The sequence below is a fragment of the Amblyomma americanum genome, chromosome 4, assembly GCF_052857255.1.
Source record: "Amblyomma americanum isolate KBUSLIRL-KWMA chromosome 4, ASM5285725v1, whole genome shotgun sequence".
Lineage (NCBI taxonomy): Eukaryota > Metazoa > Arthropoda > Arachnida > Ixodida > Ixodidae > Amblyomma > Amblyomma americanum.
This window is the reverse complement of record NC_135500.1, coordinates 46,598,098-46,615,379: the sequence shown is the minus strand read 5'-3', so window position 1 is coordinate 46,615,379 and position 17,282 is coordinate 46,598,098. Positions and strand designations below refer to the sequence as shown.

The 17,282-nt window shown below is 49.8% G+C and overlaps 1 protein-coding gene across 2 annotated transcripts in view; it reads right to left on the bottom strand.

Annotated features, from left to right (window-relative positions):
• Positions 1–17,282, bottom strand: part of LOC144127923 (uncharacterized) — a 228,050-nt gene that overhangs the window by 25,034 nt on the left and 185,734 nt on the right. For both annotated transcript variants that reach the window (XM_077660924.1, XM_077660923.1), the window contains exons 2-3: positions 3,860–4,146; positions 596–816 (exon numbers count right to left, since the gene is read on the bottom strand). In XM_077660924.1, coding sequence (XP_077517050.1) covers positions 596–816; positions 3,860–4,146 — 508 coding nt within the window. The remainder of the gene's footprint in view (positions 1–595; positions 817–3,859; positions 4,147–17,282) is intronic.

The following is a 17,282-nucleotide window of genomic DNA, read 5'->3' as shown; positions in this document are numbered from 1 at the left end:
GCGCGGGCCAGACCTTACTGTATCGCGCCGGGTTGGGTAGTGTACGGGCTTGCATGTCTCACTATACAGTGGCTTCCTTACTATTGAGGTCTTGTGGCGGGTTCCGTATTCCCTGGTACTAAGTCGATGATCACTTCCGATTTCTCGGTACGTTAGAGGGGACAAAGGTTCGGGCCTGAACGGCGACGAGGCTCGGAATGTATGGCCTCGAGCTATCTTGTCAGTTGCCCTATTGCCATCTATGCCTTCATGGGCTTTGATCCACAGAATACAAGATTTTGCTCATCCGCAGGGTATCAATATATGACACGCAAGCACCGGACTCCATCTAGGCGCTGCCAACTACTCGCTGCCTTCCGTGGTGGCAGCCTGCAATGGTTCTGCGTCTTGCGTCCGAACATAGATTTCATCTGCTGTGCGTCTCACGTGCTTCCTCAAAAAGAAGGTTCAAAGGCTGCACCCACCGGTGAAGTGCTGCAAGCGTGCGCCAATCAGTGCCGCGTTGTGTGAACGGTCATTCGGGCGCCAACCGGTGCGCCCTCAAATGGTTCCACTGCAACCGCATACACGCGCCGTGAGTGCGCGACAGGCTCACCGGTGTACGTGCGTTCCTCCAAGCACGGTGACCAGGCCGGTCGGGTACTGGGGCCGGCTGCTAGTGCGGGCGCTGGTGGTGCGAGTGCTGCTGGTGCTGGTGGAAGATGGCCGCCGTCTACTGCTGGAGCTGGAGCTGGGCCGCGTGCTGGACGGCGTCGGCGGCGGCAGCACCTCGTTGGCGCCGCCTCCGACGATCTCGAAGCCCAGCACGTTCCTCGTCTGCGGCAGATGAACGGACGCGCAAGCATCGTTAAAACATTCTTTTACTTTTGCTCTCGCGAGATTTCGAATCGGAATGTGGCCACGGGCTCCGAGTATCCGGGCATTAACAGACGGAGCCGCAGCCTATGGGCTTGACGGTGAGCTGTGGGCGGCCGCTCTGCAACGTTTCCTGCTTGAGAGCATTCTTACTTTAAGCAGCCCTGAGCAGCTAGTTTCAGTGGCGCATGTGGCGTGACAGTCAGCATACTCTCCAATTTCGCATCAATCACTGTGCTGAATGCAGACGCAGATTATGTTTATAATGTTTTTGTCACTGCTATTGTGAATGATGATGAATTTTTATGGTGCAAGGGCAGCTTTTGGCCAAAGAGCGCCGTGGCGCAAGGTAGTTTTCATTTTACAAAGCGGGGTCAAAGACCCATTTTCCCAAGCATTTCACCTCATAGAAGCCGATCAGCAGGCAGAGGATAGCTTGTAGCCATTGTATCACCAGTGGGTACCCGGCGGTACTGGGGATCGAGCCCCGTACCTCCCGTATGCGAGGCGGATGCTCAAACCACCAGACCACCAATGCGGTATCACTGCTATTGTAATGGAGTCGATACCAAGAGAAGGTAAGCGTAGCAGGGAGGGCAGAAAGTTATGTAGGCGGATGAGATTTAGTAGTTTACGGGGATTATGCGGCTGCAGTTGGTACAGGACAGAGTTAATTGGAGAAATGCGGGAAATGTATATGTCCTGCAGGGAGTGTATTCAGGTCGAAGATGATGATGATGACGGTCCAATATATCTGTTATCTATTTCGTTTACGTACAATTGCACGGAGAGGCACCGGTACTGCAGGTTGGATAGTTTTTCTATCCTCCTGCTCAATGTACGGTGCTATACATTTGATAACGGAGGCAACAAACAAATTTTCAGGACATTTAACGAGCGTCGCAAAAGGAAAATGAAAGCAGAACATTTTTCAAGATTACTCTGCGCATGGAACAAAGCACAAATGGTTCGCAGGACATGTGACATTTAAAAACGGAAGCTGAGTTCGCCTGCTGCACCGTCTCCAGAATAGCCACTGTCAGGTGCAGCAGCATCATAAAAAAAACCAGATGATAGATCTGCTGCGGACATGACCGCGTACAAATCAAAGATCAAGACAGGATAACCATTATAAGTATGTTCACTTGTGCTTACGGTTTCTGAACCGGGTCTCCATTTAATACAAGCAAGTGAAATCGGAGAATCTCGAATGCCTCGGCGTGGTCCGCACCCCTCATTTAGTCTCATTCTAAGATACTGTGACGTCAGAAGATGATTATGAATATATTCCACTGGGAATCTTCGCAAATCGCCGTAGTCCGAATATGGCTTGGGTTCAAGACCTTTCAAAATATTCTTTCATTTAATATATTGAAGCCTTCAGGGCCCTTCGGCATTACATAAGGTGGAGGCAAGAGCAGTGTATAACATCCTATCGACACCACTTCAATCAAAACAAGCATTACAAGCAATTCTTGCACATTGTCATCTGCTTTTTATCTCACCGTCTGGGAAATTTTTTTTAAAGCGATCTTTATTGCCTCAGGGCATTAGAGGGTATGCAATGATGGATGACGAGGATGCTTGACGAGGGGCATTTGTACTCCGAGATTCACTTCCAACGGTGAGGTGACATCGTCTTGGCCCCTTATTTCCTACTCGCGTGGGTGCGATTGCCCAGCCATGTCATCGGTCGATGCGCGCTGCACAACGGCAGGGGACCTCTACTCTACCCTGCACCTTGTGAAAGATTTCCGCCTGCTTTCACACACCCCGGGCCACTTTGCTAGATGAGGCCTTCTCGGTGCTGCCACCCGCTTTTCATAATCTTCGCTGCAAATTTCAACGTCACTCCTTTGCAGGCTTAGTGCGTACGATGAGCGCGCTTTTCACTATACAATATAGTCAGTATACGCTGTGCTGTGACGAACAATGACCGTGTTCTGTGACTGAAGGGGACACGCGTTACAGCAGCCTTTTGCAATAATGCGGCATGGCTTTGAGAGCAATGTAAGCACGGGTGAAAGTTCACAGCAGTGGACAACCGATCTCATCAGGCGTCAAAAATTCGGACAGTCGACCTCTTTGGCAAAAAAAAGATGAATCCCTGAAGCCAATGCAAAACAGATTCTTCGATCACCTGCTAGCTGAATTCGTTTTGACAAAGTGAAACAAACGATAAGGAATTGAAACACAGTGGTAAAAATGATCCACAAAGAAATAAAGCAAATTACCTGTCCACAGAACTTTGCTGCTGCCATCGTTCATTCTTTTATTCCATCCAAGCATTCGAGTACACAAGAGACATTCGTTAAAAATGAGAGAACAAGCGTTGTACGCACTGCTTAAAACAGAATTCAGGTGTATAAAAGCGCTTTAGGCTCAATACTTATTTTGATATAAATGTACATACAGGTTCGCAGCAAGGCTCTAGCGAACTTTGACGCCACGACCCCTTTTGCTTAATTTTTTTATAACCCCCTCGCATCTTTACGGTGACTGCTACAAGCGGCCATTTCATACGATCACAGAAGCGCGCAGGCAGTACTAGCACACTTGGGATTAATGTTAGGCTCTTCTAGCCTCTCACGTTTTGCTGTCTATCTGGCGTATTTCAGCCTCCTTGCTAACTGGCTGCCCTACAAGGTGCCTGTGCAGTTAATTCTAATCAGCCGTAACCATGTCTGTTGCTCCGAACTCGCCGTCAAAAAATTTCGGCTTTGTCCAATTTTCAGCAGGAACAAGAGCAGCCAAGATTGTTATCCCCGAGACACTAGTCAGAACAGAAGGATTCGACCGCAAGAAATGTGCAGCGTCTGCAAGAGATGAACGCAAAAGCAGACGTGAGATTGACAATCCATGCTGCATGGTGGCCGCCTCTTCCCCAAGGAATCTCCGGGCCATAGAGCTCGGCTGTCGCCCCTTCTGCCGTTTGCGCGTATTAGCTCGCAGTTTTGTCTTGTTTTGTGCTTTGCGTAAAACCTAGACGGCCACGCCGGATTACCTGCGGCTGCGGCTGCGGCGGCGCCTTGGTGGTCGACGGCCGAATGCGTGCGCTGCTGCTGCTGCTGCTGCTGGTGCTCTTGGTGGCGGCGCTGGTGGCGGTGGGCTTCCCTTCAGAGGCCGGCGTGAACACGATCACGGTGCCGTCTACGGTGGTGCGGAAGTTGAGGAATCCGCGCACGGTGACCGTGGGCAGCGCCGTGTGCGCTTGTTGCGTCAGCGCCTCCGCGCGGCCGCCCTTGTAGACGGGGCCGGCGGCCTCCTCGCACAGCACGATGCCCGCTCCTCCTGCGCATGCGCCGTCCAGAGAAAAGGACAACGCCTCAGCTTCGACACAGCGAGCAGGAGAACATGCAAAGCAGGTACACAGAAGCCCAAAAGTAGTCAGTGAAATATATTTTAGCTTCGTTTTGCGGAAGGACGGACGATACTGAAGGGAAAAAAAGGAACTCCGGGGATCACGCGTGCAATAAGAGGCATCTACACGCACCTGTCGTGATAGTTATGAAAATTTATCTTCAAAACAGATGCCCAATACTATGTAAGAGTACTTTAATAGTGATGTTTCCTCTACTTTCAACACAATTCGTGCGATTAAGGTCCATACGGTTGTTGTCTCATGGTGGATAAACACGCCCTATGCTGTTTTTGAATGTTCATACCGCAATACTCTTCTAGCCGCTTATACGTGTTCCATGAGGCCACTCGACGAAGTGTCATTTCATTCGTTTCAAAGCAGTGATTTCCCTACCAACGACGTGAAATTCATCGTACTTACAATGGAAAATACTTGGGCAACATTTTTTATTTCACGAATTCACGTGACACCTTCACACGGTCTTTTTTGGGCACGTGCCGCATTGCGCCCTACAACCTGTTGCTTCAAAACTAGTTTCCAGCAACCATGTCATTCTACATGGCTGCTATAGGGACTTCAGAAGGCGTTGTGCAAGTGGAACACAATAAAAGGGAAAAAAAAACAGAACGGCAGCTAGCGTCCGCTATTTTCAATTCTAGCCACCTTGCAAGACGCGCAAACACAAAGGTTTTAGGAAGCCCGGAGGTGAGCAATTCTGAAAATTATTTCATGAAAAACTGGGAACTTTTTGGCATTATCGCACAGGGACACATGGAGGTTGTGCCATGTGCTTCTCCTCGAGACAGGCTGTCGCCTGTCTCGAAAATCAGACACCGACCCTAAGATGAACGCAACCAAAATCAAGACCCTTTTTCATAAAAACAAGATTTTGGACGAGGCCCCCGTACGGGAGACGAACGTCTTTATTTTGTTTATTTTTGCTCCTGCCTATGAGTTACTACGAAATTAGACTGATTTTCATCTTCCCGACTCACCAATTCTCAGGTAGGCAGTCATATTCCCACAAAATATATTGCTCTCCAGCTGTCTTGCTGCAAGCAGGAGAGCAAACCATATATTGTTTGCTTAAGGTCAGTTTACAGTTGTACTGTACCACTACGTTGCTCGAAGGAGGAACGCGTCTATCTTCCTACTCTACTTTCTGGCCATTTGCTGCCCAGAGTTCTCGGATGTGGTCGGATATGTCCAGAGTTCTCGGATATGGGTTCTTTTCGAAAACTGATCCCGACGCCTGCACTCGTAGTTTCCCTCTCAGTACTTTCTACGTTTCGGGCCATATATGCTTCACATAGCAGCTTAGCCTTGAGGCTTCATCAGAATCACGTTGCATTGTTACTCACAATAAAACATTAGCAATATTATAAAGAAGAGGGCCCATTTGGAGTGTACTGGGACCTCTATTATTCAGACAAACTGTACTACGTACAGATATGCCGCAAGTATAGAATTCTGTAGTTTTCTCTATCGGCAATGGTACTGTTTGTACAAAATGTATATACAAGAATACAAAAGCTGCCGCGGTGGCTAAGTGGTTATGGTGCTCGGCTGCTAGTCCGAAATACGCGGGTTCGATCCCGGCAGCGGCGGTCGCATTTCGATGTAGGAGAAATGCTAGGGGCCCGTTTACTGTGCGATATCAGTGCACGTTAAAGAACCCCAAGTGGTCGGAATTAGCGGAGTCCCCTACTTCGGCGTTCCTCATTGCCTGAGTCACTTTGGAACGTTAAACCCCATAAAACCAAACAAAAGCTTACACAGATACGACAAATACAGGGGTGACATGATACAAAACAAAAAGTATAGCGAATATATGAGACAAAATCGCTCCATCCACTTATTCCCTACCCAATGTGTATGCGGCGCCACCTACTTGCAGGAATTTAGAGCTGGCGCACTGCACGCATTGTTCAGTGTTCCCAAGTCAACCAGCAGGCGCTGAGATTCGGTCCTCCGCTCTGCGGAGAGCAAAGCTCAGAGCATAATGCCGCCCGCTGGACAACTCGCAATGTTCACTGCGTTCATCCTCTAGTTTCCATTCTGCACGTCCTCCCGCTTGCTGTGCAGATCTTGTTTCATTTCCGGCTCTTGTACCGAAAACATCACAGCGCACGCATTCTGTGCACGCTCGGCAGCGGAGAGCGCTCCGAGATAACTGTCCAGAGTGCCAGCGACCGCTTTCGCTCTAAAACAATAAAATTGCAGTCATAAAACAACAGCGTGCGGCTGCTGGCCTTCGCGCGCTTTTCAGCTTATTCATAGGTTACATCTCTGCCCGCAGAGCAGGGAGTTTTTTAGAGAGGTAGTTCACCACGCGAGTTTTCCCGGGCTGATGTTCCTGCTCCTAAAGGTAGGTTGAAACGTCCGTCTTAATAACAGGTGTAGAATATTGTTCGTCCTGAAGGACACAACAGCAAAGTACACGTACACCCACACGAAACACACGAAAAGCGAAATGCAGACTCTGGTGTGTGTGTGTGTGTGTGTGTGTGTGTGTGTGTGTGTGTGTGTGTGTGTGTGTGTGTGTGTGTGTGTGTGTGTGTGTGTGTGTGTGTGTGTGTGTGTGTGTGTGTGTGTGTGTGTGTGTGCGTATGCGTGTGCGTGCGTGCGTGTGTGTGTGTGTGTGTGTGTGTGTGTGTGTGTGTGTGTGTGTGTGTGTGTGTGTGTGTGTGTGTGTGTGTGTGTGTGTGTGTGTGTGTGTGTGTGTGTGTGTGTGTGTGTGTGTGTGTGTGTGTGTGTGTGTGTGTGTGTGTGTGTGTGTGTGTGTGTGTGTGTGTGTGTGTTAGAGAGAAAGTGCGTGAAGCTGCATCGCAGGTTTTCGTCGAGAAGAATAGCAAGTGTAGCCCTTTAAACAGAGCTAAGGACGAGTTTTAGTGCGCCGACTGGTCGCTATTTAAGACACATGTCACGTAGATACACAGAACAAGAATGAATCTCTTGAAAGAAACAGCGCAACTGAAACGAGGGACCAGGGAAGGGAACGACGCCCACAAGCGCTGATGCTGTACCAACTCGCCCACTATGCTATGTTGCGGGAATGAATAAGCGGGAGCCTTTAGTCCCAAACAACGTTTGCAGACCTGCACAAATTGCCTACGGCGAAACAAGGCTGCTGCGTCGAGTAAAACACCAAGCTTTACGCCAAGCACCAACGGCTACGAAAACATTTCGACTATGTAATCAGATATTTCGTCCAAAAATCCTGTCTTCCTGCACGTTAATTCATGCAATAAGCATTTTGATGAAAGACTTTGCAAGCTCACATCAACTTGCGAAACATTTGTTCAAAATATTGCCGGTGTATTTGTGGAGAAAGGTCCGCACCCCCAGCCTTCATACCGGGATGAAGTTGGCCTGAATAGGGCAGATTTTTTCACGGTTATGCGTCTTCTCCCAAGACGCCATGGAAGGCCAGATTTGCCTAGCGTTGTACCGCGGGAAAAGGAACCAGGGCTGAGGGATGGACTCAGCACTCTAGGCACTATATCCGCGCTGCGAGCGGGCGAGCCACCAGTGTTGCCTCCATTTAGCGCAATTGTACGGTTCAGTGGGCACGGCTGCGCGCTAGCTGAGCTGAGCACAGCTCACAGTGAAGCGCGGAGTGATTGAAAGGGCATGCAGACTGCCTCAACAGCGCTTAATACGGGGGAAGGATACATAACGGGAGACAGGCCGGGAAGTAGCGTTAGCACCGGACTGTGCGAACAAGACAGTCAAGCTGAACGAGCAAGGAATGCCCATGTAAAACGCTTCTTCCTGGCATCTATTACTAGCCTGCGTGAGGCCAGTCGTGAAGCACACACTATGCGACAAGCTATGCAGCCTAGACAATGGCAATAAGAGGAGCTAGCCCGAATGTGATGCGATAGGAACAAGTGGTGCAGCAGAGCGACTTTTTAAGGTACGTTGTTTGGCGGGTTGATGACTGTACATTATGAAGGAACACAGCTCAAAAGGAACAGAACAGAAGAGAAGAGACACTCACTAGCGCTGGTGTGTGAGTGCAGTTCTCTTCTGTCCGTTGCTTTTGCGCTGTGTTCCTTCATAATGTACAGTGACCTCAATTTCGAGACTTATATCCCACCCAGTGGAGTGAAGTCTGCAAGTCTCAGAATACTGAGGCCGACATACACCGCCTGCTTTGCCCTTCACTGAATCCATGATTTGGGCCAGCATGAACTTTGGGACACAAACGAAGAGAGACACATGGAACACGGAACACACTGCTGACTAACTGGTTCATACCAACTGGCCCAGAAAAATGCCATTTCGCCTTCACTGAAGCCGACCAGAATCCGAAACTGGGCCGCAGTGAGTCTCTCCCCGAACAATTCTTCCTCACGCACTACTCTGACGCAGGGATTCTTCGCCGGAAGGGCGAAGATGGCCGCCGATTTGTTCCTCCATTAAGCGCGCCAAGCCTGAAACGCCGCAGCGTCACAGGCCGGAGACCGCTAGCGTTCCTCTGAGCGACAAAAAGCAAGCCGAGATCACGCTGACGAGACGTTGCATGCGAGGGAAGTATGACGTTTCTAGTTGTGAATAAACAGCGTTGCCTAATTTGGAACATATTTTCAGAAGTAAAGTTAAATAACATTGCTTAATTGGTGAAATTCAGTGGAGGTTTGGCCGACAGAAAAGCCGCCTAAGAGTGTCCTTTCCTTCTGCTTCTTTGAACAGAAATAATGCACTACCTAATCCACTAGTCAAAATTCATGTCAACTTATTGATGCGTAGTACTGTGTGCAGTGTCGAATTGCATGGGTACGGGAAAAATAGCGGAAAAAGACACGTTCACCTCGAAGACAGTCCATGGCATCCTCGGGAGGTACTAGATATCGCTTCTGTAAATACTGTGATTGTTCGCCTCGGCTTGTGCTATTCAGTGCCCTGGCAGTCATTTAATGCTGTGTCTATAATGGATCCGATGTATTTGATACTGTAATTGTTGCTGCTCATTGTGGTCTTTTGCCGTTTACTGTGATTAGGACATATCACTGCCTATATAGTACGGACCCTCTCGTTATTTTAAATCATTAGGTAATAACATTACCTATACTTTATTTTTATACTTTATGTTAGCATTTTAGGGGTGCCCAACTGCATTATTTGTACTGTAGCTTTGCTTTGTTCGGTGTTATGTCACCAGCTCAAGGATTTTTCATTCATTAAGTGAAAATGGGTACCCGGCGCCACAATCAGGCACCAACAGCTCCTTTTTATGTCCATGTCAAAATAAAAATAAAAAAACTAAGAAGGAATAGACATGGCAACGCTTCTTCTACTCCTTCTCCTCTCTTCCTTCTTGTGAACGCACCGTTTTCTGCTTTTTTTTTCTATATTCATGCACCAACCGGCGCAATAAGCTGAGCTTCGTCGAACTGTATGTTTTGTAGGGGTTTGTACCGCAGAAAAAGCAATCGTGAATTAACGCTTTCCTCAGCGGCTCGATTGCGCCTGAAGGCCACACATCCTCAGGCATACCAAGATAACGTTGCCATGAGCCAACAGCAAACTCAGCAATTCTGGACAAAAGCACTTTTGAGCCGGCACCGTTTTTGAACTCAATTTCACTATAACAATCAATATATCCCAGATCACCCGACTGCTGTCATGTTTGTTTGTTTTTTTCGATTCACGTTTTTGCTATCGTCAAAAGCGTTCCCCTTTGGTTTTCTATGGCAGCCTTAACTGTTCGATGCGATCTCTGGAATCACTTTAAAGGAAGATTTCATTACATATCAGAATAATGGACCATTGCCTTTAATATTTCCATAACAGTGTCTTACAATTTTCAAAATTTTTGCCCGAGAAAGCTGGACTTGATGTAACGCCGGCGCCGTTTACTCGAAACAGAGTAGCATATATGTAGGCATTTTTTTTACCAACACAGCTTAACTTGTACAGTTTGATCTACATTTATCGCCATATATACCACATGCATTGCAAATAAATCTGACTGGCTGGCTACTTCTACTCAACTGTCTGCGATAAGAGGCGAATCGGTCGTGAAGAGGTAGACCTCCAGCCTGCTACTCGACTCGTTGAGAAGGAGCTCTGGGAAAAGAGGGCCATGAATGGGGGCTACTATGAGGACGAAGGCGCAAGTGTATGCCAGGGAGGATTTTGAGGGCCTATTCACGGCGCAAGTCAAGGTCGGGCCTGCGTAAAAAGGCCCTTACAGATTGGCCGAGAGATTTGCATTTCGGCCAACCCCCCGAATCCTCTTTAAGCGGCTGTTTGTAAAAAGAGGCAGGGGCAGCAGATGGCACCTCTTGCTTCAGAATTCACAAAGGGCAACCAAAAGTATACGGTCGACTGCCTCTGGCAGTTGGCAGATTTGCGCAACATAGGAACAGGAGTGACTGCCACTGCAGCTGCAGTCTGCTTGGCAAGAGGCCACCCTGATCGTGTGACCTAAGTAGGTCTTTGACGATAGGCGGTTTCTTATTAATGCGTTAACATTAGGAAGGTCTGCCCGCCGTCTGTCAGTAGCCAGAGCAAAGCAGGTTGCCCACAACACGATGGGCAGGTTCCCACTACCTACATTGGCAAGTTCCAGTATGCCACCTTGAGGAGGCATAATCAGATGCCAACTCGCACATAACGAAATTTCGTCTGTTATAACAAACTTTTGTGTGTTAACCTTTGATATAACGAGCTTAAGTGTGTTACCTAGGAAATAACGGACCTAAATACGTCGCTGCTGATATAACGTACATCTTGTCTCGACATAGGATGTAACGAACTTATTGTATTTGCCTCGGATATAATTAACATAAAAGTGCCACCTCGGATGTAACTAACTTCAGTTCATCAAACTCGGATATTACAAACATTTTCAACCTGTTTACCGCGGGGGCAAAGGCCCTTGTCAAGCGTCGTGCCTTTTGGCCTCCTCCCTGAAGTGTATGCAAATGCAGTTCAAATAAAGTTCAAAATTTGACAGCTGACGCATTCAAATGATCTACCAATGATCGCCTACGTGGTTTCTGAGCAGGGACAGAGCTGCTGCGGTCACTTGAGCGCCTCGGGTGAGAGTGAAAAGTCTGGAATCTTCTCTAGCAGCGCTTTGGTGTTGTGCTGAGGAGTGATATATCATTTCTTTTGTGCAAGACAGGATTAAAGACAAGATTAATGGGTGTAAAAAATTTGTTATGGGCCTCGTGCACTGCAGTTTCAGTCGTACATGTTACGCCATCTGGGAGGCGCAGCGGGAAAAAAAACGATTGTTCCTATCCGACGCCGCCGGTCCTTACAAAAATTTCTTTAGACAGTCTATAGGCTGTCCATAGACTTCTGTCTATACAGTTCATAGACTCTCTACAGACAAATCCTAGAGAATAGTCTATAGGCAATACAAATACCATAGACAATCTATGGATGATCTATAGATTTATGGCCATACACTTTCAGTAGACTTCTGTCTACAGACTATGAATAGAGAAAAAGAAATATCTATAGAAAGGCAGTATAGTTGATATGATGTCTATAGACTGTCTATATACCATTCTTATAAGGGGGTATAGCCGACGATGTGCTCCTCTGACCTCGTCGTGGCTCTTCGCAAGAACAAGCCGGAAATGCCTAGTAACGCACCCACATCTCTGTTTACTGTTGCATTTATGGCCACCTCACACCTGAATTCGTGTACAGTGCTGTCCATTTGGGCTGCGCATTTGCCATGTATTTTTTCCGGGACTGTGCAGTAACAGCACGACCTATCGTATGAATCGAACCACGGAGGTGATGAAAAAAGAACCACGGAGGTGATGGATCCAGATGGAGCTTTTAGAGTCAGTGCTATGCAGGCATGCCTGACTCGACGCCTCAGGGCAAGTATTCAGACATGGCCCGTGTTGACAGGCGAACGCAACGTGTGCCCGGCCTGCGGAAACGCCTTCTTATGGAAGCTTACAGCTAATCTCAGTGCTTGCTTTTGGGCAGTCTGGCCTGCCGTGGACGCACGCCACTGGAAGCAAAGCTCATAGCAGCAGTGAATTCTTGCTTGCTTGCTAGGCGTTCGATCTGGCTTCCCCCAAGAGCCAAGAGGAAAGGCCCTTTAAAACAAGCAAGTCGATTTACTGTTGCCTCTATGGGTGTCAAGAGTGCGGCTAAAATACCGCCGGGAAGCAGTCAAAGATTACGTTTTATCTTTTTCCCTGGAAATCATACGAGAGCAAAACGAAACAGCGATGCAGTCAGCAGTACAGCGTGCAGGGTAAACAGGCCAGCGTAGAGAACCGATAGAGAAAATTGTCAAGTGAGAATTACGTCCACAAAAAGTTAACAAATCTGCCCCGCACGCGTGAATCTCAGGCACTGTCCGAGAAAAAACTGCGCGAGCGACTACTATTTGCCCAATTTACAAGACATAAAAAAGCGCGGCATATACAGAGCCGCGTGCACGTAGCGCCCTGTCGCTAATAATCGCGCACGCGGCACACTGGAAACGGCCTGGGAAGCAGTGCAAGCACCCGGCCGCATATCGTCCGAAGTATACCTCATACGCGGAGCGTTCAAGTCACTGCGCGCACTACCTGGCGATGAGCAAACTGGATGTCAAGCCCGCCTGTTCGATGTTTGCACAGAGTGCTCGAAACCAACACACGGTGAAGAAACGATGAATGAAAGAATTAAAGCTGGGCTCCAGCCTGAGCCTGCACATATCCCGGACGTACCCGAGGGCACTGCTGCACAGAAAGTTTCTCTGCACACATCATACACAGAATTGGCGTCGCAGAACTTGCGACCGTGCACCAAAATGTTGTTTTTAAAAGCGTGTCAACATTTCCATTCGTTCAAAAGCTACATCACGCACTGACGATGTTAAGCCGATCATGCCTGCTGTTTGTTCTCTCCGGAGGCGGCGCTCAAGCGCGACCCGCCCGTCGTTTGGAGCCAGCGAGCGAGAAAGCAAAAGAACGGCGGTGGTGATCGGTGGGTGCCGACGAAGCTTTCATGGCGATCTTGTACTATATGCCTGACCGCGGCGCCTCGGGGCATATATTCAGACACGACCCGTGTTACTCAGGAAGTGTGTGGTCTGCCCGCCCCGCGAAAAAAAATATATATTTTTTTGCAACACCTTCCCAATGGCTGTTTGGGCGTCGATTAAACTAAAACTAAGCGCCGCCAGCAGAAGCGCACGCGCCAGAGGACGCACCCAAGGCGCCCGGCCGAGAACTGGCAGTGGCTTGCATTGCTTTGCTTTTGGTTTATTTGCAAACACGGTGTATGCGAGTGTACATGCGACGCAAAGCACCACAGCGGCCGAAAGGAGCTCTGTTCTAACGCACTGACACTGTCAGGAAGCACGAATTTTTTCGGTTCCTTCCGCTGTCTCACACGACAAAGGACAGCCGCTCCCCGCGCGCGCCACGCGTGAGATGGCGCCACTTGTTCTGGAGCAGTGGCGCCACCATACCAGCGCACGAGGCCTATAAGTGACCAGAAATGCCGCAGTGCCAATTTAAAGCCTCCTGGCAGTTCCTTCTCAGCTTTCATGAAATTCGTCGCCGCATCCAGTGGCCTCTGTTTTATAAGCATATCCTGTGCTGCGTCCCTCTCTATGACACAGCTCCACAGCCCGCTACCCGTGTGCAAGAAGAATGCGCGTTCACGAGTGCGTAGCAGCTAAACAAGTGCTGATGGCCTAGCTCGGTTAGGCCAAGGTATACGTAGCGAAGGCGCGGAGACTTCTGCCTCAGATGAGTGCATTCACTAGATGCGCCTTTATTCGTGGTTAGAGCTTGAGCCGTCGTGGCGGAGTGGTAGCGTCGCCTCAAACGCCAAAGGCCCCGGTTCGAATCCGAGCCTCGACACAAGTTTTTTTTTTATTCATTGAGTGTGCGGGGGGTTTCAGTGGCTCCCATAGATGCCGCCACCGAATTCGTTGGTTAGCGGTTAAGCGCAGGCTCTCTTAAGGCGCGTTTCTACTCCGGCGTAACGCGCGCGCGCGCGCGCTGCACGGCGACGTCACGTTGGCCAAAACGAGACCCTCTATACTCCAACTGCGCTTGACAGCCGACGCGTTCGGCGGCTTCGGCGCACTCTGACCGCACTGGCGGAGACTTGGAGCATGTCTCTATTTCGCGCCAAGTGCGCCAGCCGCCGCCGGCCCGGCCAGACAGACCGGTTCGGCTCCGCTGCGAGGCGCGCGTTGTGACGTCATGTGCCCCCTCGCAGCACCTCCACGGCGAAATGTTAAGTTCCCGACCAGTAAAGCCCTCGCTTTAAAAATACGGAGCATGGAGAAGTACGAAAGGCGAAGTGTTGTGGAGGTCTCTCTAGCAGCAACCAGCGCGCCAGAAAGGCGGAAAGGACTGCTGACCCTTCACAGACTAACTAATCGCGTCTGTGACCACCTAACTGTTCTGTTTTGTTTTGTAGTGTTCATGAAATATTTCTGTGCTTTTTATGTACTTAACCCACTATAATAATGCTTTCGGGCGACGTAGGTACATTGGATAAATAAAAATATAAATAACTAAGTAAATAAATGAATAAGCTCTGGTTTCGGACCCCTTTTAAGCGGGAATTTGCTGCGTCAGCATAGTGGTAAACTACGCGAAAGGAGCGATCCTATAACTTACAGGTCGAGGGAGTGCCGTACTACCCTTTGGGGTCACTTATGCCTGGGTTTGCTCCTTCTCCGCGATTATATATCTACAGGGGTGGGGGGGGGGGGGGGGGTGGAGTGGTTTTAAGCACCACTCTCGACCAACTGAGGCGCACTTCATCCCGAAATCATGGTGAAGTTGATGCTGAAACCAGTACCGAGACAGCATCCGAAACCAAAGCCGAATTTTTCATCGAAAAGAAAGCTTTCTATTCGAGCCCTATTCGAAGCAATGCCGCGTCAAGTCTAGCAGTTTCGCTTCTCGAGTGGCCTCATGCCACTTGACCATCGCCTAAACTTTTATTTTTCTCTATTGCATGGAAGAACAATATCGCCGACTGACACACTGCAAACCCTTACATGACTCAGGCGCAGTCTCTAAACGGTCATACACTCTCACAGCATCATGACGCTCTCACTCCAATCGCGCAACGAAATTTCCGGAGGCACACGCATCCATCAAGAAAGCGCAGCCATAACGGCGTGGTCTGCTCGAATTAGTCACACATAGTACAGACGGCGCTTGTTTACGACTACGTCGGTGTGAGTGCAATAGACGGCGCCACACTGAATGCCTGTTAGTTGCTGCATGAAAACAAGGGTGGGATCCCACTGCCCTGGCGAAACCCGAAGGGCATAGATAAGCACAGTTCACTGCTGGGCCAGTTGGTGCAGCGTTCTGGAAACTAAAGCGCAGGATGAGACAAGGGGCAAAAAGTATGTACAGGACCAGTGCTCGTCCTGTCGTTTCCTGTCTTCTCCTGCGCTTTGAGTTTCCAGAATATATCAACATCGTCGTTGTCGTCGCCATCTTTTTATTCCGCGCTTCTTAATGCTCGACGACGTAGTGCTGCAGTGGAGCAGCGGAGTTGGATGTGTACAGACGTAGGAAGGCGCCACGTAAACAAATGCAGCGAGTACTGTGAGCGGGCTGTCCAGCTGTAAGGAGAGGGACGACTGAGGGCGGCGAGGGCAGACAAGGGAACCAACAGCGCAGGGATGCTAGAAGAGTAAGAGCTGGGGGAAGTGGAAGTTCGTACAATGCATGAGCTGCCCTGGAGTTCTTTGCTGCAATACATTTCATGCTGACATCTACTCTCCACGATAACACAGACGGTGCTACGGTATGATCGAATGTCTTCAGGCCAAGTAGCAGCACTGTATAGAAAAGTCTCCGGTCACTGACCATGTCACAATGTCAGCTGACGTTTTTACAAGGTGAGTGACCGAATAGTTTTCCGCCAGAAAGCCTGCAGTTTTTGTCAGCCCTGAAGTCTCATAAATGTCATGGCTTCTGATTTCCCCCTGCCTCGGCAGTGCGCGTAAAATGAGGATGGAAATAATTTGTTTTATTTGCAGTGACCTGAATGTTTGTGTTTCTCCCCTCCGGGCCGTCCACAGCGCGGACCTTCAACACCAAAGCAGATCCGCTGACGGAAGACAGTGCATTACTGGTTTGTCGCCCGAGCTCTCTGTCAGCGAGGGCCGAACTGAATGGCAGTGCCTGGAACCGTGCACAGGCAGCGGCGCATGAAATGACAAGATACACATCGCAAGGCGTCATTCCTCCTTCCGTCGGAGCTTGACTTGCGAACACTGCGGAGAATTCGACTAAGCTCAAACCGGTGAATAGAGAAGATGACACAGAGGCCGTGCGAACACGAAGTCGACACGCTCGGCAGTGCTGCGCGCGGGAGGAAGCAGCGGCGCATGCGATCGTTGGCAGGGAATGCGCAATGCCAAGAGAGTTGCGCGCGACCTTCGGCGTTGCCAGGTCGGCGGCGCACAATGGTGAGGACAGAAAAGCGAGCCGCCTCGCGCCATTGTCTTTTTTTCCGGGATGAAAGAATGCGCCGGGAGAGCGGCTGCCCTTTCGACCTTGCCGGCCCCGGAGCGCCCTCGCCGCTTCCGGCAGTTCGATGGCGTCCGCCGAAGGCCTGCGCGCCGGGGCGTTCCCGAAGACGTGGCGCGGCGGCAATCACTTCTTCTGGCCTCATTCGCGGACCTCACCTTGGGACGACGGCACCCTTCGGGGGCGGCGCAGATTAAATGCTGACGTTTATGGTGCAGCCTCACCCGACGCATGAACCTTCACATTCTGGGCGCGGCTCCCTCCTCGATGCCTCAGTAAGGGAGAAAGAAAGGCGCGCCACTTCGCAACGGCCTCCCACTCGGGCGGAAGCGGGCCTGCGCTAAAAGGCAACTCGGTAGCTGCCACAAAAGTTGGTGCGCGATCAAACACAAAGGACGTGGCGTGTTTGGTCCTTTGGTTGATTTATTGCGCAATATTGCGCGCAAGCTGGATGCAGGGGGTCAAGTAGCGCGACGTGGGGGCCATTCAGAAAGAACACGATGGACAGTTGTGAAAAGGGGCACCCCCTCAAGGAGTTCTTCGACTTAAACAATGCTGTGAATGAAGGTCCAAGT